At 40.9% G+C, this 26054-nt stretch overlaps 1 protein-coding gene across 2 annotated transcripts; it reads right to left on the bottom strand.

Moving 5' to 3' along the window:
• Nucleotides 1-2045: 2045 nt before the first annotated feature.
• Nucleotides 2046-26054, bottom strand: lactbl1b (lactamase, beta-like 1b). Of its 2 annotated transcripts, XM_024271188.1 has the most exons (8): nt 25952-26054; nt 18388-18454; nt 12260-12437; nt 9870-9976; nt 9401-9558; nt 5149-5396; nt 3705-3810; nt 2046-3381 (listed from the first exon to the last, which is right to left on the bottom strand). In XM_024271188.1, the coding sequence occupies exons 2-8, from the start codon at nt 18445-18447 to the stop codon at nt 2403-2405; spliced, it is 1836 nt and encodes a 611-aa protein (XP_024126956.1). In that variant the 5' UTR covers nt 18448-18454; nt 25952-26054; the 3' UTR covers nt 2046-2402. The 2 variants fall into 2 exon arrangements, with proteins under 2 accessions (XP_024126956.1, XP_024126957.1); XM_024271189.2 differs by lacking the exons at nt 18388-18454; nt 25952-26054 and adding an exon at nt 12516-12960.

The raw sequence follows: 26054 nt of genomic DNA, 5'->3' as shown, positions 1-26054 counted from the left end.
TTGACTCTTCAGAAATCCAACAATATACAATGTTCTCAGCAGGAACAAAGAAAGTTGTGAAACGTATTTTTACCCAAAACAGTCATGCAATGGAATGAAATAGTGTCTGGATGATTGAGTGGGCTAAGTATTGGGTTTGCATGCAGGAGCCCATGGGTTTAATCCCCGGAGTGTCCACTGATCCCCACCCAGATTGGGTCCTTAGTCAAGACCCTTGATGCTGCTGCCTAACTGGGTCCCTGTGCCCCTCAAGTACAGGGTTGTGTCAGGAAGGGCATCCGGCGTAAAAACTCTGCCAAATCACTGATACGAAACAGTGGGTGCTGTTACGCTGTGGGGACCCCGAAAGGGATAAGCTGGAAGGCGAAGAAGAAGAATCATCCAATGAAATCAAACAAGAAAAATATCAGTTTAGTCCCATAATCAATACCTTAGCAATGGTCCCCAATGTTTTCTAAGGCCACAGACTGGTTTAATGACAATATTTTCAGGCAGGCCTCCATCAGGGTGAAGTTGGTGTCTGATTATTCTCTAACTTTTGAATAAAGTTTATCTTCATGCTCTGCAGCTGCTTTAAACTTTATTTGTTCCCTTGATTTCGTTTAGGAAGCATTAAAATGTGATATAGACTTTCTCTTCGACCCATAACTGTAGAAGCAAAGGTTTAAAAAGTCTGACGCCAACTTCAGCAATGTCCGACTTTTCAGCTGTGATGAATGAAAACAAAAACAACAAAACCCACTGTCTCTAAAACCAGAATTTTCTAAATATAATAATAAACACGAATCCACCATTTAAACAACTTTATAACAGTGTCCTGCTAATATTAGACAGAATATTATGCATTGTTATTATGGTCCGTGGAACAACTGTTACAATAAATTCATATTTGGAGTAGAAACTCCTGGGTTTTGTCTGTTAAATGTAGATTTCTTTAATTTCATGGTGTATTTAGACTGGACACATTTGGTTCACTTAATGTGAACCAGAGTCCCCTGATAATCTGGAACAGAGTTTCAGTCTGAATGCATCCAAGCGGAGCCTGGTCTGGGACCAGAAACCGGTCTCTGACCCTCTTGGTGTTCTTGGCTCTGACCAATTCCAATTGAACTGAACTCTGGTTTCCTCAGTCTGAATACGCCCCGGAACAACTGGCCAACATGGCCACCGCTTTTATGAGATGTAACACAGAAGGAAGGAAGCAATCAAACATAAAGCAACAATGAGACTCATAGAAATGTGGTTGATGAATGCAGGCTCATCAATACAGATCATTTCTCACTGTTTTCCCAGCAATCTATCTGTCATAAACGCTCATCAGCGTACCTTCCTCAGTAACCGTCTTACAGTCTTCCTCCACCGGACCACAGCAGCAGTAAAAGTATTGAAGCTGATGCTGAAACAGACGTTCAGAACTGAAAGTTTGAATCAGTGAACTCTTCTGACAAGGACTTCCTTAGTTTCAGCCTTCTATTGCTTGGCTCCGCCCTAATAATTCCTGGCCAATGACCGAAGAGCTCTTTCGTCAGATGGCTTTGTTTACAAGCTTTGTTCTGGGACAGAATAGTTTGATTGACAGCTGTCTGAATACAGACCACATACAAGGTTCAGGACTTGGTCTGGACTGACGGACTTGTCCAGTCTGGATACAGCCTTGAAGTCAAAGGTTCTTCCTCTGTTTCCATAAGAAATAGATGATTTTTTCAAATAATGTTTCTTTTTTGTGAGCTTTGCTAGCTTGGTGTCTTTGGTTTAGTGGCTTCTTTTTAAAATAAAGAAGTGGCTGTATTTTTGAATTGACATGGGTCAAGAATGAGTCGCATGTGGTGGAGAGAATCCAGCAGCTTTTCTAAAAAAAACTTCCTTTAGTGTCAAATTATGAATAAAAAAGTAGGTTGGGTTTTTTTTTCTTTGTGGCCCGGTACCAACTGTCACACAGACTGGTACCGGTCCATGACCCGGGTGTTGGGGTCCGCTGCTTTATAGGAAAGTCTTCCAACGTCTACAACCTTTTTGTGAGGCTTGTTTTAAGAACAGCGACACAGCCAAATAACACAGAGTTTATTTAGCATTATCTGCTCCTGAGAGTTTCTAACAGATTCTGACCACAACAACAACAGCTGTTCAGTGTGCAGAAGGTTTAACAACTGGATCCACACAGAGTAAGCTCAGTTCAGACAAAAACAGGAAGAGCACAATCAGTCAGATCACCATCCTGGACGATGGTGAGGAGAAGATCTATGTACACAGAAACTGTCTGCTTGAACTTTGTGGAGCTGCTGTTCTCAGAGAAGTTCACCGTCCCGCCTGTGGCTGCCTGAACACTCCACCTCCAGCATTTACATTTTTTTCTTTACAGCCCTTTATGGATTCCAGGCACACACCGCTTGTCTTTGGGCGGTTCAGCTGGAGAAGGATGGCCTGCGGGCTATTCTGACCACGTTGTATGTGTTCAGTCCAGGTGCATCAAAGCCAGGAGACAAACCCTGCTTATTAAACACATAGAAGTTGAATAATTGACCATCTTGTGCTTCCAGAGACACGGAGGCAGTTCCCACTCGCAGAACACACGGGTATTCCTTCTCGAATACAACTCTGAACACTCGCTCCACCAGATAGTTGAGCTTTATGGTCCTGTACTTTTCTGGGATGAGCTCTTCGATCTGTGGGCCAAACTGCTGCATAATCAAAACTCCGTCTGCTCCCACTTTGATTTCATAGAAAGTGATGTTGCTGTATGTGTAAAAGCCAACATATGGATCTGGGCTCGGAGGGCCAGACAGAACCTTCCTGGCCTCCCTGAAGGCTTTCTCCAGGGCTGGAATGATGTAGCCGTACGCCTTGGTGACCAAATCCTTTTTCTGTGACCTGGTGCCGGCCATGAGGACCACCAGGCCAAGTTTTAGTCTGGGGATCAGAGAAAACGTGGCAGAGTACCCATCCAGATCTCCATCTTTTCGCACCAGTTCGTACCCCATTAGTTCATTCACCTCCCACGGTGTCCCGGTGCGGTTTGCAAAGTAGTCCTTATCACACCTGAAGAGTGGGGTTAGCATGATCTTCAGCGAGTCTGGCTCCAACAGCTTACGGTGGTAAGCTCCCAGGAGCACCATGGCGAGTTTGGCCATGTCAGCAGCCGTGGAGAACATCTGACCAGAGGGCCGGTACCAGCCCAGATCGTAGATCGGAGCAGGTTTTCCATTAGAATACACCCCAACAGCTACCTGGGCCTGCAACCCAGGGGTCAGGTCAAAGCCAGTGTCCTCCATACCCAGCCGATCCAAGATGTTCTCTGTGACCCATCGCTGGTAGTCAACGCCAGCCACCCGCTCCGCCAGGACGTGAGCCATCAGAGAGAAAGCCAGGTTACTGTAGTGACACCTGGAAAGACAAGGAGGACATTTTGAAAATCCAGGAGCAAAACAGAAAGTTGTGTGTTTTAGGACAAAGTCATGAGCTCCACACAGCAGTTAAAGACTGGTTGTATGAGAAAGCTCTACGTCAGAAAGCAAAATATTAACTCTAGATGAAAAATGAAGGAGCACGGGTTCAGAAGTGTTGTTTGCTTTTCATTCCTGCAGATCTGGACGTAAATATAAAATAATCCAACTAATACATATGAGAATACACTCCCAGAATGGCAGAAATGTAAAGGAAATTCTTTATGTAGAAACGTTTCTTTGCAAAACCTTCATAAATCTTACTTTGTTCCTGGATCAGCAACCAGAACGTCATCCTGCAGCAGGTTTATTGCAGATTGTGTTTTTCCTTTCCACAGCAGATTGGTGCCCCGGAGCCTTCTGGGTAAACCTGTAATACGCCGTGTTAAATGACAAAATTTGATCTGTGAATTAGATTTATAAGAACGCGACGTCTTTGTATGGATCTGATACGTATTCTGGTTCTTTTCAATTCCCAGGTCTTTTATCACAGATTACTTTTTCTCGTCCTTCACAGCTTTTCACAAAAAGTGACAAATTCAGACTTCTATGAGCGCCGCCGTCACGCTCAGTCCTGTCACAGCAGCAGATAAAACACTGTCATTGTCTGGGCAAAAACAAAAATGTGAGTGGCATTGAATGACCTGCAGGAGCGATCTACCCTCACCACCCCCTTTGACCCCCTACATTAGGGGCTGCTACACGCCCATCCCCCCACCACCCCGGTCAGAGCTGTCCCTGACAAGTTAAGACTACAGCTTTGCTGTTGGTTTATCTCCATAGCAACCATTTTATGTTTTGGTCACGTGGGGGTGACAAACACGTCTGTCATTTTTTTTACGAATCAGCAAAAGTACATTTTTGGAATTTCTTGGCAACAGAGGTTTTGTTTTTTTTAACCACGCCCACATTCCAAATATTCTCACAACGTATGTCATACTGTCCACTGACCATGAGCCAGGAATTCGTGTATTACATTTTCACAATGTTCCAGTGAAAAATGTGCGAGCTACAGGGAAACGCCCCTTTTGCACGCTCGCCACCCTGATGCCATACCATTTCATCGACTTCTACTTCCATCAAAATTTCCCAGTGACGCTTGAGGGGATAGGAGGAAGCCAATCAAAATCCCTAAGAGTAGTTTGAGTTTGTAGAAGGTTTCTTTATCCATATTGGGTAGAAATGTGAAAACATTTTCAAACGTTGCCACAACATGGTCACCATGCTATATGCCCTGTAGCCATCCCATAATAATTCCAAAACATCCTCTGGACATCCCCAACACGTGTTTTGTTTTATTTCTAGTGGATGTAAAGCCCCGTAAGAGATTTCTTTTTTGATGGATGTCATCATCCTTCCCGCCCCCCACCCCCACCAAGTACTCTCTACGTGTAAATTATGGTGAGTTTGTGACGGAGGTGAAATTTTTGGCAGTAAGAAAGAAGAGTTCTGAAAACAATCTGGACCTTCAGTCCAGGACGCTGTGGGACAGAATAACCTTCCAACATCAGCTTCCTGTAAAAGTAAGCAAAGCTCCAACATTTATTTTTCCTATTTGTACACAGGCCGCACAGCCAATGGGCAGAGATGGTGAAATACTTTCAGTGCTGTCTTTGATAGATTAGAGCGCACGGTATCACGTCCCGAGACTTGTTAGTAAACCAATAAACAAACTTCCAGAAGAATCTGAAGGTCACGTTCTCTGTACCTGAGAGCTGGCTGGCCATCCTGCGCAGCGTGACTGAAGATGATCGGATGGGAACCTCGCCGCTGTCCAGGAAGATCAGGCCATCCGTCACGTACTTCAGCTCAGAGTCGCGCGTCTTCCCCAGCGGGTTTTTGATGGTAAAGTTCTCCACATATTTTTCCAGAGGGTCGTCTAAGGAGCCGATTTTCCCGTCCTCCCACAGTCTGTACAGCATCAGTGTTGGGAAAATCTTGGACAAGCTGGCGATCCTGAAGGGCAGAGAGGAGAACATCGTCTGATTTGATTCATTGGTTTGTTTCGAGCATTAAAAATAAAGTATTAAGACAGCAGGAGAAAAGACTAAACTGATACATTAAACCTATTTCAGACATTCAGTCATTAGAAACTAAATGAAGATAGAAGATGATGTGATCCTCTTCTTGATACTGTAATTACTCATAATTATAAAAAGACATAATCCGGTTCTTATCGGATCAAGTAGAGATTATTTATCAAGTTCTTATTGATTATTCTTAGAAAACACTTGACATAATTCAGTAAACAGTAACATGAATCACACTTTATGCCACAAATAATAATGGCACTCACTGATTATAGTCAGAATACAACATTCCTGTTATCATTGAAGCACAAGCCGATCAAGAAACAAAAAATGAGTTTTTATTGACGATCCTCTGAAAACACGTGTACATCAGTTCAGTAACATCATTATCACATGTTGATTCACAAATATATGAAACCTATTGATTATCATCAGAAAACCTCAATTATTATTTTGGACACCCAGCGACCTCTCATTTCCATGTTGTGATACAAACATTTTTCTTTATATGCTTTTTAAATATATGGATGCTTGAACATCTATGAGATCATAAAATTTAAGAAAAATGCATTTCAGGTGAAGCTAGAGTGTGAATTAGACAGGTCAATTTATTCTTTAAACTTTCTATTTCACTCCAGCCTTTTCTGGTAAACTACAATGATGTTTTGAACATTTCTTTAAACACTTTCTGCTCTGTACAGATTTGTTTTCAGTATTTATGCACGTCTTTTAAAAATAGGAATGACTGAGTAAATATTTCTTTGAACGGAGAGAATCCGGGTCCCTGCATGAGTCTGAGCTGCAGCAGGAGATGAAGTCAACCATGGAAAGCATTTTAAATGGAAATAGTCTGCTGTGTCCGCGGTAGCTTCAGCTGAACCCAACCAACTGAAGCTGGCGTATAGGATCCTACTTTAAAATCACATATTTTCACAGCTGAATGTTACATTTTCGCAAACAAATGTGGGAGGGGGGTCCGGTTTTGAAGCTTGGCTTTTTAATCGTTCTGACAAATCTGAGCAGTGGCGTTTATGGAGGAAGAATTGATTCAGGTGAGGAAGCCTGATGGAAGGTTGCCTCAGTAAAAAGGAAAGTAGTTCCTTTAGAGGTTCACAGTCTGTCAATCTCAGGTTTGGCTCCATCGATTTTAAACAATCCTTCCCCCAAACCAACTCAGGTCTTTCAGTCAAAAAAGAAACTTTTATGAAGTTTGGTATTGATGTTAGGCCTTTCCTGAAGGGAAAAATGAAGTTTTCTCTTATGTTCTTGTTTATTGTTTATCTGTTGTTTTAAAATAAAAGAAGGTTTGACTCCTTACATCAGTTATTTAGCAAATACCCTCAAAGATGGAGAAAATGAGATGTTAGTGTGGGGAAAAAAATCACAAGAACAAGAGTATTAATAGAAGCTTATTTGGTATAATGGTTACAGTGATTCTACCTGATCAACATAAATGCATAACCCTGTAGCGTGAGTATACAGCTCACAGAAGTCCTGGTTTGATGGCATGAGGCAAACTGTTGCAGGACAGAAGCTTTTAATGCGAACGCTGCCAGAAGTGAAGAGTTCACCATTAACGTAATGAGTATTGATCGCAGCGTTCAGAAACATTCCCCTGAGGCGCTCGGGACAGCGTGGAGGGCTCACACATAAGCTGAAGAAGAGGTCACCAGAGAGCAGCTCAGACACAAAAGGTTCTTCTTTTCCACCGCGCGAGCTGGAAGAATGGAAAATCCATCAGACAAATCAGAAATCGAGTTCTTTCAGCACTCCGTGCTCCTCCCTCGACCTGTAGACTCCATCAGTTAATCTGAATGTTCAAAGGCCGCCTGCTCCTATAGAAAGACCTTTTACGGCACAGGGAATTAAACACCAACAGTCCAGACTCGTTTAATCCAAGTCAATTATCTGACCTGCTGAGTCATGGAAATGGTCCAGTTAAAGCAGCAGCAGTGGCGGCGGAGGCGGCAGCACATCCAAATCACAGCTGTGGTGCAGCGGTAGGGCGGCCAGCTCCTGATCGGAAGATTGTGGGTTTGATTCCTGCCCTGCCGGCTCATGTGTTGAAGTTTCCTTGGGAAACCCCACATTGCCTCTGGTGGAAGGTTGGCATCAGTGTTTAACAGCGGAGACACCACCAGTGTGTGAATGTGTCTTCCTCCTTTGAGGGCGGTAGAAAAGCGCTATACCAGTACACACCCTTCACTATTACGAAGATAATAGATCGATGTTATGATTTGACACAAGGGCAGAACCAGGAGCGCGGCATGTTTTTAATCAACCTCGTACGATAAAAAATACCATGGAGTTTTTTCAAAACATATTTTAATATTGATTAAAAATGAATATTTTTAAAAATAACATTTTGGAGTAGTTTTATTTTTTTTAACTGTGGCTTTTGTTCTCATTTTAGAGACAACTGGACCAATGGATGGAAGTCCGTCAGAGAAAAAGGAAAACTTAGAGAAATGCTGTAATCATTTGAAATGAATGTCCGACACAGAAAACATAACAACTGTTCCAACACCACAAGAGCAGAATAACATTCTGCACCTAAACAAAGTTCATCTTATTTGCAGTCCATCATCCATAACAGGGGTGTCAAACTCAATCACACAACGGGACAAAATCCAAAACACACCTTAGATCACGGCCCGAACAGGATTAACATTTATTGAAACTACATTTTTAAAACTTTTAAACTGTAACTTTAACATCTGGCCCCCGGGCCTTGAGTTTGACATATGTGGGAGTGAGGCTGACAATCACTGGGTACCTCATGATACGATGTGATACACAATACATGGCTCATGATATCGATGACATCGCAATACTGCCACAATTGGCAAAAATCATCTGTAATAACTCACTTTATATACAAGAACACATTTTTTGGAAAAATATATCCTCATTTATTTTTTAGCTTGAACACAATCATAATAAACAACTTGTGTCTTATTTTCTGCAACAAATAATTGACACTTCTGTGCAAATCAGTATTACCATGTCTTTGACAAGCATTGACACCAACTGAATTAGAATTATGATCAGCAGTCTCACTACTTAGAGCAGAATTGTTGTAAACAAGAGAATAAAAAGGAAATGATTCTAGTACCTGCCAGACACATTGGTGTAACATGCGCCCCCTATCTACCTCCAAAGGAACGTCTCACCAAAGGAGGATGGATATAACATTTTACAGCCTCTTCAAAAGAAAATAAAAGATCAATACTTGGTGAGAACCATCAAGAATCAATCGCAGGACTAAATATCTCAATATATCACACTGTCGATAATTTGGCACCCCCCTAATGGGGAGTCACCAGAATCACAGGGAACATTAGTAGGGGTAATCAGTATCATTTATTCCAGTGTTTCGGGCCATATTTGACCCCCAGGTTGCAGTTTGCCCACCGCTGAACTAGAGTGTGCCGTCAGTGCACCGTACGACATCATGCCGTCGCTCCTCTCTACGACCTCCACGGACCGGACATCCCTCAGCATCCGTCTGGGTCTTTAGATGCCTACAGCCAACATCAGGCTTCTTTGTCTCTAAACACAGTACTCTGTGCCAGCATCCATTTGAAACTGAACTCAGAAGTCTTCCAAAGACAAGAGGGGAATTGTTTTTGTGGTGAGAACCTGTGAGTGTGGATGCAGATTCTGGAGGTTTAAAACAAGCAATGCAGAGACGCTGTTGTCCTCACTGCTCCTCTGTGCTCACTGCTCCTCTGTGCTCACTGCTCCTCTGTCCTCACTGCTCCTCTGTGCTCACTGCTCCTCTGTCCTCACTGCTCCCTCCTCTGTCCTCACTGCTCCACTGTCCTCACTGCTCCTCTGTGCTCACTGCTCCTCTGTCCTCACTGCTCCACTGTCCTCACTGCTCCTCTGTCCTCTGAGAGTGATGCTGCTGCAAAGGCTTTCACTCACCGGTAGATTGTGTACTCATTGGGGGGTCCTGATAGAGGGTCACTGGCATTCCTCTTTCCAAAGTTTCCCGTCCATAAGACCGTGTCGTTCAGGATCACGATGGCAGACAGAGCAGGGAGGCTGATGGGGTTCATAGTTTGTCGAAGCAAAATGTCCACCTGGAGGAAATAAAGACGTCAGGTTTGGAAGACTTTACCATGAATTAGACAGACATTTGTGGGGTTTGTTTTTGATTATTCTTGAATTTGAGTCTAATCCTAGTCTGTTCCATTTGTAAAAGCAGAGCTCTTACCATTAATCTGCACACACTTAGCTTCATATGCCACACTGTGCTAAAGTGCTTCTTTTAAAAGCATAAATTATGGCTCCAGCAGTTCTTTTTCTCCCTTTTAACCCGACATTAATCCTCTGTAAACTGAATGGCATTTATTAAAAAGGATTTTCTGTGTGGGGAATGAACTGCTCTCACCTTTTCCAGAGCTTCTTTGAGGCTGGGAATGGGATGCTCCAGAGGGAGTGGCTCCGGGAAGCGAGGACACATCGTTTCTGATTTTGTATTTCTCCCAGTTTCCTCGTCTGAACCATGAATGGAAATGAGGAAAGAAAAAGAAAGACATGCAAAGAAAAATAAAATAAAAGGCCTTTCTAAAATCCACTTGATATTTGGAAGAGTGTGATACATTTTCTGGCAGCATAATTTCTGGGGGAGGTCACTGTGGATAAAATGACAAAAAGCAAGTTTAAAACCAGCATGGGTTTATCCATGTTCTCCCTGAGCATGAACAGACTTTCTTTAGCTAATCCAGCTTCCTCCCACAGTCAAAAAATAGAATTTATTAGTGAATTGATCTGTCTTCAATACTCCTTGGGTATCAGTATTTATGGCTTTGTTTTGGAAAGATGGGGAAGAGTAAAAAAGCTGCAGGAAAAACCCGAACAGCACAAAACACGAAAGTAATCAGCAGGTCCTTTAACCTTTAGTGGTGGAAAAAGACAGAAGATAAATACTTTATCCAAAAGAACATTGAAAGAGGAAGTTGGAGGCTAACTCAGCCCACAGCCAAAATGTGAAAATCCAGTCAGAGGGGTGGGGCTGGAGAACAAGACTGTTATCATTAGCGTGTTTGAGATGACCAAGGCGGACCCGGCGCTGTGCAGATCGCCTGCAGAGCGATGCATGCTGGTTAGTTCATGTCACCAACACCACATGTTCGCCGTCACAAAGTATCGCGGGTTCAAGGCGCCTTCCTAACCCAGCGCAGCCAGAAAATAGGTACTGTGCTGGCTCCAAGCCGCCTAGAGGACTACAAAACAATGCTTTGTGGGAAACGGTGTCGTGAAAGATCTTATAATTCGACGTGACGCTGATCAGGAATAACTGACGCTAAATGAAGGAAATCTGTGTATTTTTTTACTCTTTCTGGAAGGTGGTAAATCACTGATGAAAAAATAAAAAAGATTTTAAATAATCTCCTGGTCATGTTATCTTTAAGATTAACTTTAATTTCTATTTTAATTATTTATTTGGGACAGTGCTCATTCATCCAGTGGCTATTTTGTATCTGTTTCTCTCTGACAGATGTTAAAATAATAGAAAAGATACAACAGCACAGATCATACTAGGAGGAGTGGCATATTAAAATTCAACCGAATGTTGAGGACAACCCCCAACTCCTTGATCTCGTACAGTCTCGCCGTTCGCCTTCATCTCCGCCCCTCCTGCACCAGCTTAGTCTCGCTGACGATGCCGGCGAGGCGCTGGGTCATCTCAAACACACCTTTTACTGGAGCTGCAGGTCATGACATGGGACTTACATGGTTTGACCAACCATGAAAGTCAGCTGTAATACCCTGTTTCAACCTGTAGGGAGCAGCACACAGACAGATTTTGACTATATTTTTAAGAATTAAAGACAATTATTTTAATTTGTCAAACATTTGGCAATGACCAAGAGACAGTACTTTTAAAGGCACATTTATAGAGATCAACAAATGAAATAAGTTGATTTAGGGTTTGGTTACCCTTTAACGTTAATCAAAATATCAATGAATTCCTAAATAATGTTACAATCATAAAGAATACATAACTTCTTCATTAATGATGTGGAAAAGATCTAAGAAGAAGACGCTGCTAAGATCTGTTTGGACATTTCATTCTAATTGATCAACAATTTAAACATGTTTAAATAACAGCTTTGCAATAATAATAAAATATTTTTTCTATTCTTTAGTTTTTTTGTGTTGATTTTAAATGTAATACATTTTACATGTTTAATTGTTTTTTTTAAGTAGTTTTTTTACATGAATGGGGATTTTTTTTGTCTTAATGTATAGGCTGTATATTAAACAATATCAGACAATTGGAATCTAATTAACAGCACACTGTGAAACAACAGGTAAAGCTAATGGGCTGATAGCTATTAAACAATAAAAAGGCTAAACTAAATTCTGAATTTCTTTCAAACTCTCAGATATTAAGGTAGGTGGTGATATCATTATAAATTTGACTTATATGTTCTGTTCATAAATTGACTATTTTCTGAATTAGATCTAAGGGATAATACCTGATGAAGTGTGCATTATGAGGAAATTAACGCACGACACAGAGGCGTTAAGTGACTGCATTAGAGTTAGCAGCTTCCGCTTTAGCTTCTTTAGCTGATCTACTGCTACTTAGTGAAAACATTTTAATTAAATCAACACAAATGATGAGAGGTTAACATTATTAGTCAGAAATGTGTTATTAGTTTAAAAACTGTAGTTTTGGAGGTCAAAGATGTTGAGTTTGACGGCTCGGTGGGCCGCAGGAACCTGAGGGCCCTCAGCGGGCCGGTCTCCTGAGACCATCGTCAGCCTTACCGGGCAAAAGCTTTGGCAGCTGGTACTGCCAGAGGAAGCAGCCGGTCATCACCAGGGACACCACGAGGAAGAACACCAGGCCGATCTGGCTCCATTTCACCTTCATGCTGCTGCTTTTGGAGACTTCTTCAAAGGTGACGGCAGCAGCCGGGGGGGCGGGAGCGGCGGCCGGACTCGACTGCAACACAAACACAACGCGACTTAAAGAGAGCAGAATCGATCAGCGTTCACTCATCTTTATCTCTCCAACCTTCACCTAGATGTTCTCCTCCATGCTGTCCTCTAAAGGCGGCGGGAGGCCCCGTCACGCCGTGATCCGTGTGGCGCTACACTCATCACCTGATGCCTCACAGTCCAGACCAGAGCAGGATTACCGTAAACAGAAATCTTCTTAGCCCGTCGTCCAAATCAGAAATATTCAGTTCTTTGTGAGGCAAACAGTTCCAGCTTCCCAAAGGCGGAGAGAGTTTCCCGTGGAGGCTGGAATGAGCAGGACAAAGGCACCGACATGGACTAGCATCTCCGGCTTCTCACCGACTATGCTGTAATCCGTAGCCATCCGCACTCGCATTCCTCACAATTCAATTTCCTCTCTGGCAGCCACAGGCTGTTGACATCATAATCCCCAGATTTACTCCACCAAAGCGGCAGGGGAAATCTTAATCTCTAATCCCTGTGAATCAATTCACTCTAGTCAACCTCCACCCAGCAACAAGTCTCAGCAGCTCAGGACGATGGCCACGGCAGAGCCAAGACAAGCTGGCCTGAAGTGTCAGCGTGGGGCTGCTCTGAGAAGGCCAGTCATTTCAGTGACAACCAGACTGCACCGTTTGGTTCACTAGAGGAACAGAAAACTTACTTTACCTGCAGAACTAAAGAAAATATGAAGGTTTCTAGAAAAATCTGATCATGGAATTCTGTTGTTTGATTTCACAACTGAATCAAAATTACAGCTGTTGACAAACTTATCTTACAAGAGAGTTTGAGAGGAACATTTAAAGGGTTCATACATGAAAATCCAAATTTTTGATGTCACAAGCATCGTCATCTCTGAAGTTCTCATACATGACCCCAAAATCCCTCTTAGCTGTTGGTTGGTATCAGAGAGCACACGTTCTGTTCCCCAGCTCCTAGAAGCATGGAAGTGCATTCCAGTCAAGTACCTTCGACTTATACTGAGGAACACGCAGGTTTATTTCCACGCTACATAAACTGCATCTACATGCTTTACTTTTAACAAGGACATTTTAAGGATTTACATTGCTCTACAGAAAATCCGTCTTTAAAATGTTCTCGTCCTGTTGCAGAGGTTCTGTGGTTGAAGGGAGCTCCCTCAAACAAAATCCCATAGAATATCTTGATTTAATGGAGGAACATCCACGATCCCTACCAAACCCCATTGATCGATCTATTTCAAGTTTAGATTATTTACTAAACTCTGTAACTTCCGCTGGACCAGAGGACATCTTTGACATTCTTGGGCTCAATACTAATGACTTTTAAATGAAAATCCAGGAGTTTCATCCAGAACTTCCAAAGCTTTTCAGGAGAAAGTTCAAGAACCGACTGGAAAATCACAAAAAAGAGGGAGAGAGGATTCTTCAAATGTTCAAGATCAGCCACACAGCAAACGGGTGTTACTAGGAGCTTCCAAAAATCCTGAGCCCATCATAAATCCCCAAATACCCAGCCCTTCTTCAGAGCCTGACACTTAAGGGACGTGGCTGTGTCTCCAATCTATGAGAGGAGGTCTGAACTACAGGAGAAGATACAGCCCCGACCCCACTGTGCACAGGTTTCTACAGAGACAACTAACGCTAACGTTCAAAAGAAACTGAAAAAGAGGACAAAAAACTCTGAGATGGCACCAGAACTCATAAAAGTACCCAAAGTATCCCCAGCATTACAGCAGGTTCCTCCACAACCACTAACTAACCCGTCCAGGAATCTTTTCCACCGACTGTCTCTGAAGAGATAAATGTAAAAGATTTACTTCACTCTGTAACTCCTGCTGCATTTGAGGACACCAAAGATATTCTGGGACTAAATACCCAAAATACTGTGAACACAAATCTAGGAGCTTCATTTGACTCACAAACTTTGGGAACTTTTCAGGAAGAAGTTTCTAAAAGTAGAATCCACAACCACTTCCTCAAGTCAATCCTCAATGCATTTCACAGAATGTATGGGAGGACGTCAACTTAGAGGATTTCTTGAGGGAAAGAATTGAAAGAATATGCAGAAATTTCAGAGGACTGTAGATAACAGACTGAAAGTGAAAATTAAGGGAAATAGAAAAAACAAAAGCTGGAAATACAAAACAGCAGCTTAAAAGCATTCATGTTATGAATTTGGAAATAACACCTAAAAAGCCTTAAAAACAGCCCTGAATTTTGACTTCTTAGCCTTAAAAATGTTCTCCTTGAAGTTTCACATTTCATATTGCATTTCATGTCAAAAATAACATTTTCCAGTTGAAATTATCTTGATCAAAAATGTAAATAAACTAGTTGTTACGCATAATCCCCTGTCGTTTTGAACAAATAAGTAAAAGAAGAGCTCTAAAGCACAGACCACAAACAAGATAAGAAGCTACAGTTTTGATCATAAAATGGGAATAAATCAATAAAATGGGAAAGATTTAATTAAATGGGAAAAAGACTGAGAAACTGGTCATAATTCTTGACATGTATGGCCTTAAAAAGGTCTTAAATTTAGCTGAAGTAACTTACAGGAACACTAAACATGTTTTGTGGTGTTTTTCTGATGATGGAGGACTTCAAAAAAGAAAATTAAGATCAAAATGTTCATTTCTGAGTTTTTCCTCATTCTTAGTTGTGAATCAGGAGCAGATGAAAAAATGCAGTTTGAAAAAGATCGTGTTTATGATGTAGAAACACACTCGGCGGGACCACAAGCTCCAGGCCCCGCCCCATTCTGATGCAGACAAATAGATCCATGAACGTCTTTGTTTTTCTGGTCTGACCTGGAATCTGGATCAGAACTGGACGCCTGGATAGAAACGATTTTGCTCACCATTTTTGTTGCACCGAAAAAGTTAGTTGGGGGGTGTGAGGGGCTGTAAGAGCTCTCGAAACAGAGAGGGGAAAGGGGGCAGGGGTCTCTGCACGCCAACAGCCCCGTCCACAACTCAGAGGTGAGTTTCTAATGAACTCCTGCCGCTCTGCAGAAACTACGTCCTAGAAAAGGACAGTTTTTTTTATTATTTTACTTTAGCTAAAAACAGCATAAACATACTTTGAACTTCAATACTCAGACTGTTTCTATTTAACAGTCAAAGCGGTCTGATCGTTTGGATCATGTCCAGCTCTCAGACCGGCAAGGAAACTGGGTTGAAATCTGTGAAACTGCCATCAAAGGGTCTTAATCCCTTTCAGGCTGCAGAAAATATGCAGCTGCGCCAAAAAACTCATGACAAGTTGTCCTTCTAGAGCAGCTTCATACATGCTCTCTTGCATGTTTGAGATTGGAGCTGGTGACAGTGAAGATGATCTCTGCTAACGTGATCCGTTTTCTTCAGAGCAAAAAGGACTCGGCATCACGCTCTGGTCTGTCTGACTGGCCTGTGGACGACGAATCTGATCATTTTCAGCTTTAAAATGATCAGATAAAACAGCCGTCAGCATTAGTCTCTGTAGTTAACAGCAGGTATCCAGCTGGTGGAAATAAATCATCTGATCATTTTGGTCCTCCTATGAAAATAAACAGGAAGAGGCAGAGATCCACAACAATCCGGATCCGACTCCACTCATTATTGGGGAAGCAGGGGAAGAGGTGTATTGTGGGAGCTAATGTTTTTATAATGCTTTAACTTTGAGTGGCTATCTGTGTTTTTTTTTATTTTAGTCTGTTTTTAAGTTTCTTTTGGTTAAATGTCAGTAGCACTTTTGGAATAAATACTTTTAAATATTTAAGCATTTTATGTAGTCCATTCAAATCGTGGAGTTTGTTAAAAACTCCACGATGAATTTGAGAGTTTAAGTTTGCCACAAACCTTAAGGCACCATGTAGAACAGAATTGCTGAGGTTTTTAGTACAGGTGGGAAGACATATGATCGGAAAGAAAATGTTTGTGCATATCTGGTCTCTACAGGTAAGGAATTGTTGTAATAAACACTTAAGTGTGCAGTAAGGATTAGTAAAGGTGAGACACAGGTGTCCCCAAACCCTGCAGACTGAACAAGGATCTGTTAGTGCTGTGCATGTGATACGTGCACACTCCTCACTGTGCCTGACTGTTAGAAATGAGACGATCAGAGTGTAGTTTGAGAGGACGTCCCACAGGCGTCCTACGGGTACGGATCACGTACACACCCTGCACGCACCAACAACTGAAGTTTTGTTTTTAATGAACATTATTTGCAGAATTTTAATAATTACAAAAAGAAGAAACAAAAATGGTTCCATAGCACCAAAGAGAAACATAACGGCATTCCAATTATAGTTACAGAAAGATGTCACAAAAAGCATCTGAAGACACGTTAGCTTTAGCTTTAGAGCTTCTGGAAATGGTGAAGACAAACGATTGAATCCCTTTCAATAAAACATTGAAAAAAGGTTCATTGTGAATTTAGACCTATGAATAAGACATTTTGGAAGGAGAACAATTTCACAACTACTGGTTACTGTTTACTTTAGCAAAAAAAAAAAAAAAACAGTCTTCTGTTTTAGGGTGAAATCTTCATTATAATAAAGTTGGTCACCTTTTTCCATGTTTTTTTGAATACTGAAAGTTCCAAAACAAATGAGTGACAGTTTCAGAATTAGAATGACAGAATGTACAGTTAGAGTGTGGTGGAATATTTGTTGATCCGATGAAATGAAGAAATGTCAAACGTTTTCATGAAAGTTTATTAAACAGAGCAGAGAAAAGTACACGTTGGCGAGCATGGCGGAGAGGTCTGCAGAGCCCTGATCTGTGATGAAGGACGCTCACATTTTATACAGTCATACAATCAGCTGTTAATCAGGAGCTTAAGATGGAAACGTAAGTGTCATATCTAACATGAACAAGATGTTCTAATGAAATCAAAATGTTTACACGTTGTGGTCAGGGTGTTCTGACAACAAGAAAACAAGACTCAGAGGATGAGACATAAGCAAATGTATAATTTCCGTGACAAGAGTCTTTAGTGAATCTGGTTAGGTGTTGATTAATGGGGTCAAATCTGTGTAGTATTTTAAAGGATACAGTTCTTGTTTAAGTTATGCAAAAATGTGCAGGTTCCTAGTTTATATTGTGGAAAAACTGCACAAACAGTGGATACTAAAAAAAAAAATTTGTTGAAGCAGTCTACAAGTTACTTAACAAGCTTTATTAAGACATTAACAAACATTACTAATGTGTTTTTAAGGCGTTAGTAAGACATTTAAATATGGTTTAGTAACATCTACAGTGAGACCATTGTCTACAAAGTCCATATGAATAAACTGCTTTCAAGCTTAAGTAAATGTAGTAACTATCTTTGCCAACACTATATCAAGTGTTTTGCATGTTTTGCACCAAAAATGATTTTTATATATATCAGTGACGAGGAAAGTAAAGCCTGTTAATGATGTTCTGAGAGCTTTAAGGGGATTTTATTCATTAAGTTTGAACCTGTGACAAGGGAACGCACCCGCGTTCCCCTTACGATGCGTCTGCTAGTCTCTATGACCCTCCAAAGACCCAGACAACCGGAAACCCCGCAGAACCTGAACGGGTCAGCCCTCTGAAGAGTTTAGGTGAACATCAGCTTCAGTTTTTTCTGTCGAACTTGTCCGGGCTGCACCCGTCCCCTCACTTCGTGACAGCTGGGAGAGGCTCCACCCCTTGCCCCCCCACCCAACACAGGATGAAGTGGTTTTGGAAAATGAATGCAGAAAAATTAAGTGTGAAAGCAAGCTGTGCTGATCTTGGTTGTGTAATCTGTGATGGGAGTGCACAGCAGCTGGCCCATTTCACCAGCAGGCTCACACGCATTTCTTCCCATCAGAGCTCTAATCATCCCAGGTTTAATGTGTTTTCACCACCATGCACATCCTGCACGTTCACCATTCAGCTGCAGCATGCGCTCGTGTCAGCAAACATCTCCACCTTTAGAAGCTGCGTGTTCGCCGGCTCTCACCTGTGTTTGAACCCCGTCCACCGACGCCTCCAGAAGGACTTTACTCCCCGCCTTCCCCATGGTGTTCCTGCACCCAAACAGAGAGAAGCCTTCAGTGCCTCCATGTTATGTTATCCCTACAAGAAAAAAGAGGTTTTCTGCAAAACCATGAAAAAAGCATCTGTTTTCCAATCTCTTTACAGCAAGGAAGCAGCTTTATCTGTTCTCCTGAAACATGCGAGGATAATGAAAGTGAACTGGGCTGCAGTTATTGCAATTGTGCCAGTCGATTATCCGCTGCCATTGAAAGGGCAGGGTAATTCCAAATGTGGCTGAAAACTGCCTCTAAACGCTCACTTAAATCAGAGCATCTTAGATCCCAGAGTTCTGCTCTTTGCAAAGCAGTGTTGATAATTAAGAAAGAAACAGGACGCTGCAGCTCCTCTGGATCAATTAATTCCAGAGGGACTTTCAGATAAACATCACATCAGATTACAGATTACAGATCGTTTAGCACTACAAACCTAAAGATACATCAGGTTCAAATTGACATAGAGATGCAGGAATCCTCATTTCTAAGATAAACTCTGAGAAGACAGTTCATTAGTAGATGAAAACCGTCCGTTTGGCTGCCGTCTATCACCGTCTGTGAACAGATCTATCAAGATGTTGCCGTCTTACTGAGTTTTGTCCTGGGAAAAGTGGAATTTAAGCAGGCAGATGGTTCAGACAGATTTCCAAATTCTGGATGACTGAAAGAGCAGCCTGATGTTGATTTACCAAAATAAAACATTTGTAAAGCAAACATTGATTCTTATTTCACTCCACTGCACTCCGGCATTCTGATGAGCTTCCTGAGGTCACTAAAACAGTTTCCTCAGCAGAGAAGAGAAGAGTCTGCAGCCAAACGAGAGCTGCCTTCACACGCAGGAATCTCTGCTCCTCAGATTCACCAAAGACTGTTACAGCTTAATGCTTGAATCAATAAACCTCATCTTCTTTATTCAGTTGTGTATTTCAGTGGTCCCCAACCCCCCGGGCCACGGACCAGCACCGGTCCATGGATCACTTGGAACCAGGCCGCAGACAGTACAAAATAATTCAATTTAGTTGATTTTTACCCAGAATCCCAGACTGCTGTAATTGCTGCCACACTTAACGTTATGCATGAAAATGTCAGATTCAGATCATTAATCTAATTTGATTTTATATTTCTGGAGTCACCCCTCAGTGAAAATAGGTTCTGCTTTAAATGAACTCCAGTGTTCAGATTTACTGACGACAGGTGGAGGTTTTTACCTGGACCACTTCAGTTCCTGCAGTCAGACGACCTTTCTGGAGTTCTGGAGTCTGCAAACACTATTGACCTTTTCAGGGAATTTTTCAGCCTTTTTTAATTGTTTCTGTGCAATAAACAAATGTCCAGGTGAATACTCCATTCTGATTGGCTGCAAGGAGACGCCAAAAAAGTGATACTGAATGCCTATAAAAACCTGAAGGTTTTATGTTTCTGCCCTGGCCTAAACACCAGTTGGTAACTGAAACAACAGAAATGTGGAGCTTAAGTTTATAAATAGTTTATAAATATTTTGTCATTGCTTAATGACAAAACATGTTTCTTGTTGTATATTTCTTCACTCAAAACAAAACTATTTATGGACTTTGTTTCTTTGAAATAAAGTTATTCTTCATCCTCAGAAACAAGCTGCCTGAGCCTATAATCATCTGTAATCGGCCGCTTTTCTCCTTCAGAATCTACTAGAATTATGTTGATCGTGGTTGAAAAGTTACAGTAAATCAAAGAACATAAACACTGGAACTCTGGTGTTAAAGGGTTAAACATGATGTTTAGCATGTAAACTAGTTTCCTCCACTGATTAATCTTCATTCACCAGCTGCAGCAGAGTGAGGTCGGTGCTGGATCTGTATCTGTTACCAGGACAACCACGTATCAAATAGTGTGCTTCTTTTGAAAAACTATTTCTATTTAAAAAGGTACAAGGTGAAAGCATTTAATTTAATATTTCTTTCTTCTTACGTGACCATGCCATTAGTGGGATGATGCACTTTGAGGTGTCTGTTCTGAGAACTTAATGGACCTTCGCCTCACATCGGATGGTCCGCGCCTCCAAGTCGTTTGTTTCTGAAAATTGACGCCTCGTCAGACTTTGGCCTCTCTGAAAAAATCCACCTCTGTTGTAAAGGAGCAACAGCTAACAGTCAAACACTTGGTCAGCAGACAGGAGGAGCTGGACAGGAAGCTCCTTCTCTTGGCTCAGCACAGGAGGTGGGAGACATGACGCCCACCCCCCAGTGTCCTCACTGAGCAGCTCCTCAGTGACAGACTGTTCAGAGCCTGGAGGAGCAACACTGGAGGTCTTCCCTGCTGCAGCTGTAAGACTGGATCACTGATAATTGTCATGATCGTCAGCATCATTCTACTGAGATTCTCTCCAGCGTTTGCTCTGTGCTGCACAGACCTTCTCCCTGTTTGATTACATAAATATGTTATTCACTGCATAATCCTTTAGATGCTGTCTTCTTCTGCTGTTATTGTAAACTGTAACGCTGCAATGGGAACGTTTCCCCACTGACGAAGTAATAAAAGCTCATTTTATTATTTCAACCAAATTTACATTCTGCCATTTACCAGGATTGAGGATTATAATGCATATTTGTTACACTAAATGTTTGTCATTCTCATCATTTCTGTAGATCTCCCTGAAATAAAAGTGTTCCTCTAAATGTTTTTGTCCTGCTTTGTTTGAAACTGAAAGTCAAATTGTTATAAAGTGTTTTACTTTGGGCAGAACAGGTTTCCTGCCAGGAATGAAGGAGCAGAAAGTTTTTACAGCTGATTTATTCTGATTGTTCAAGGCCTCCTCTGGAGCTGGTGTACTGAACATGTTGCTATGGCGATACGTTGATAAAATGACTTTTCCCCCAAATATCTGTCCTTATTCCTATGAGATAAATGTAAATTAACCCATACAAGTTTTCTTTAGATGAGTTTGCCAAATCTTACCATTATTTGTATAATTATAAACCAGGAAAACTATGGAGTGGGTTACCATTTTTAAGGCTTAAAAAAAAGATTATTTTTTGCAAAATATTTTCCCCAATTGTGGCAAGAAAACTGACAACCTTTATTTTTCTTCAAAAAAGCAAAATTTTAAGCAGAAAGTCAAAGTGTAAAAAGGATCAAAGTTATTTGCTGCAGAAGCTGATGACCATGCAGTCAGTGCAGGATTCTCTGAAGCATTTCAGGCTTCAGCCAGAACAAAATACTAACGTTTAGACAAGATCATCAATTATATTCACTTCTCCAACTTCTGGATTTAAAAAAACCCTGTTGGATCTTTGTGAGTAATCCATTACTCCACGAGACAAACCGCTTCAGAACAGACTGTAGCATCTATGGAATCAAAGATCTTCTTATTTAAAATCACGTGACAATACTCTCCATTCATCAAATCAAAGATAATAAAAGAGTTATTGGACTGTCGATGTTGTGATTTTAACAAAAATCTGCTGAAAGCAGCACTTAGCTGAAGCTGACAGCAGAACCGCCTCTGAATGTGCACTAATGTCTCCTCATCACACCAGCTGGATTATGATGTTTGTCTAATCCCACTTCAGAAACACAAGAAAAATGATTGCCGCTCGTCCTACATGTGCTGCTCTCCACAGCAACCACCAGATCTCCACGCAAAAGACTGACCCGGCATCCCGCCGTTCCCTGTGCATGCTGGGAAAAGTGAAGGATCTGTTATGAGCAGGAAAATGAGATGAAGCAGAACCTCCATCTTCTTGATTTCTGGTGGACTAATGTTCTCCTTTAATTGTTATCACAAAACCATAAATATTTTTTTAGCATTAAATTGATCGAACTAATTAAAAATGTTTCCTAATTGAACATGTACGACCTGTAGTTTGTCCACTAACTGAAAAAAATAAGGTGTTACTATCATGATGGTTTTAAGATAAAGTATTAGCTCTACTAACTCTCCCTCATTTCATCAACGTGTTAGAATAAAACATTTTTGTTTAGATCAAACTACAGATTTTCTTATTGTCAATCTATAACTTGAAATATTCCTTGATTTTTTTTCATGTCTAAATCCAATCAGACTCGAGGGATTCTACAAGTTAAAGACTTTCCCGTCAAGCTGTCGGTGATTCTGATTTTTACAGTTTTTGATGCAGCAGAGATGAATTCAGGCTGCATAAATAAATATGTTCGTGGTTTAAATTACAAGACAGGAAGGGCTGTAAAATAATAAACCAAGCAGTGTTTTCTGTCATAAACAGCTTCTTTTTCCTTACTCCCAAATACAGAGAACGAAAGCAGGAAAAGTCAAACTTAACCAGACCTGTACAATGAACCAAAACAAAGACAAAAAAACTGAATGCTATTAAAAACAAACAAGCAAAAAAAAAAAAAAAACAACTCAGGCATAAATAAGTAAAAGCTTGACTATGACAAACCAAGATTCTGAAGAATTAAGGAAATAAAACCAAGAGTTTAAATTTGCTTAAGATAATTAGCAAAAGCACAGAAGCAGCTGTGAAAATGAAGGTTTCTGACCACTTGTGACTGAGAGCAGAGAAGAAAAAAACATTTAAAATACAAAGCAGGGAGAAAATTAACACACAAAATCCAGTGATGCTGATTTGACCACAGAAATGTGAACGGCGGCTCATTTGACTGCAGTCAATGTGAAGATACCATCTTCTCTTCTCCAGAACCTGAACTAGACTCCATCATCTAACAACCCTATGAAAAGCAATGTCTGTGAGACATGTTTATTAATTCTATATAGCGTATTTTTAAATATAATTTTTCTGTCTTTAGAGTTTTACTCCACTGTCGGTGAAATAAAAACGTCTTTGAACCAAGGAGTTTAGCTGGCTGTTTCCTTGTGCCAATGCGGGGTGCAAAATGCACAACAAGAACAGCACACAGGATTTAATATTATACAAGTATACTGTATATGAAATTGCTAGAAGTAAAAGTAAAAGAGGAAACAACGGAAAAAGGCTTCTCCAAGTCAGGTATAGATAAGAGGGTTTTTATTTTTTTTCCTCAGAGGATAGAACCATTTTTGACTGTTTTGAACATCATGGATTTGTCAAACATCACCCCCAGGTCTCTGAGTCATCAGCGGTCGGCTGGATCATGGAACCATTACAGAGAATTTAATCAACTTTGGTAGAAGCTGTTGGTTATTTCTGTTGTCCTAAAACAACGGATGACCGCTCTGATGAATTTTCATTCTTTGCTCTTGGACTAACATGCTGGTGAACACAAAGCGAGTCGTGACATGACAGACTTACAGTGAAAATTGCTTTCGTTAGAATCTCCTTCCTGCAGAAAAGTAACATTTTCAAAAAAAAAAACAGTATAAGGGTTATCTTTTTAAAAAATATAGATTTTTTTTATGTTGAGTTTTTAGTAGGGCTGAGGATAATTGATTAGGTGGCGATCCGGTTCGATTCACGAATCAAGCTCAATGATTCCTGAATCGAACCACGATTCTTAGTTTTTAATATAATGTTTGTTTCTGTGTCTTTTTACTGGATGTATGAAAATTTTAATATTTGTATTAAATCCCCATCTACCTTTATGAAAAACAGGTGATCAGAATCAAAAGAACTGATAATTAAAAAAAAACACAAAGATTTAGATAGAAAGAAATGTTTGTCATTTTATGTTATTTATTTTATTTTATTTTTGTCAACCTTCTGGTTAGGTTCAGCTGTAATATAAACAGTAATATAAACGACATAAAAAAGAATAAAAAATCATTCTTGCTTTTAAACATTTAACAATAAAACTGGAAAATTATCTCCACAGTTTTCAACGTTCTTATATATTGGTGCAGAGCCTGTATGAATGAAGCCGCTTTTTTTGCAGCAGATTCACGTTGATGACATGCACCTTTCAGCAGCGCGAGGCTGCGTTTCTTCAGATTAAGCTAGAGTTACATTAATTGCGTCAAATGTTGAAGAGTTACCATAACCAAAAGAAAGTTTTAGCTCCAGTGTTAAAGTAATTTTTTCAGAAGTTACGCCAGTGAACGAAACTTCAGTCTCAGTTTCTGAACCTAGAGATGCTCTCGCTAGTCTTATTTTGAAAACCGGAAGCCTCACTTAAACAAAGCTGTTTTTACTTCCGGTGACTGTTAAGCTGCTCTTTCGGCTTTGTTTTAGTTTGTAAACTTAGAATCCAAAATTAATTTGCATTTTAGAGCAAAAATACATCGTCCCGCGATAATATTTGGATATTTTACTACACTCAACTATATTTATAAAGATCGCGAATCAACGATTTTGGACGTCACGAATATTTTTACTCGAATTTTCAGGACCAAATCACAAGTATCCAAGCACCTGGATACTCATTACAGCCCTAGTTTTTACCATGTTTTTGTGGCATTTTCCTGATGATAGAGTGTGAAGGAAATTTAGCTTTAAACTGCATTTCTGAGTATTTCTTTGTTCAAAACACTGTGAATCAGGAGCAGTTGAAAAAAATGCTGTGTCACAAAGATCCTATTTGTGACGTAGAAAAGACGGTGGGTGGGGCCACAAGCTGCCCCTCTGAGCTCTTAGTAACTGGAAAGGGAAGGGGGGCGGGGTTGCTTCATGCCAACAGTCCCGAAATCACCCAATTTCTAATGAACTCCTGCTGCTCTACAGAAACTATGTCTAAACTTGTGTTTTACAACTATTTCCAATAAACGTCTATGGAAATGTGTTCAAAAGTCATGTTTGTCCATCACTATATGCACGTTTTTAAGACACTATTTGGGCTTTACTTATAAAACGCGTCCACTAAACATGTTGAAATTTGAATTATTTGAGCTGAATTTCTTTTTTCTCAGCTTCAGAATCCACTGGAATTGCGTTACTGTAGTTCAAAGAACGTATTTTGCTGTTGCTGGAAATGTTAAAAGATTTGAATGGGAAGATAAATTGCTTTTTGCTGTGTATTCCCCATTGCTTTTTTTCTTGCTCATCATTAAACTTTCATTTCAGCCTAAAATCCTGATGTTCAGCACTGTTCTCATTCGTTTCTCCATTTTTAGTTTATTCCAGAGACGTTTTTCTGATCGAGGGTTCCTGTCATCAGCGCAGCGTCTGTATGAAGCTGTTCTCTAAACTCAGAGGTCAGCTCACACGATGACCCTTCTTTACTGTACTTAGAAACATTCCATTGTGAGTCAAACCAGTAAACTCAAAGAGTCCGCATGAATCTGAGTGCTGTCTGAGTTTATCATTTCCTTGGGGAGAAAGTATCCCACAGAAACACAAACGGCAGCCGGTCACAGGAAACCACAGAGTTCCTCAAATGTCACAGTCGTGACTCCGTAGGTCTGACGGGAGCAACAGAATGATCCAGGATCTTCATCTATCCTGCGTAAATGATGGCCTCGCTGGTGCATGAAGCCATGTGCCATCTGCACACATGTACCAGCCTCCCGTCTGTGTGAAAGCGGGTTACATAAGCCGTGGGACGCCAGCACTTCTTTTTCAGGCCGCCTCACACTTCCATTCAGTCATTCACTCCGTGGACTCTTACCTCTTCTCCTGACTTCTCTCTTGTTATGAGGATGACAGCGAACGTCCTCGGTTCCTGCCTGCTCTGAGCCGGGAGCTTGAAAGGGGACGTGGACAGATGTTAG

This window comes from Oryzias melastigma, linkage group LG5 (genome assembly GCF_002922805.2).
Source record: "Oryzias melastigma strain HK-1 linkage group LG5, ASM292280v2, whole genome shotgun sequence".
Lineage (NCBI taxonomy): Eukaryota > Metazoa > Chordata > Actinopteri > Beloniformes > Adrianichthyidae > Oryzias > Oryzias melastigma.
The sequence above is the reverse complement of the archived record's forward strand: the minus strand, read 5'-3'. Positions and strand labels throughout refer to the sequence as shown.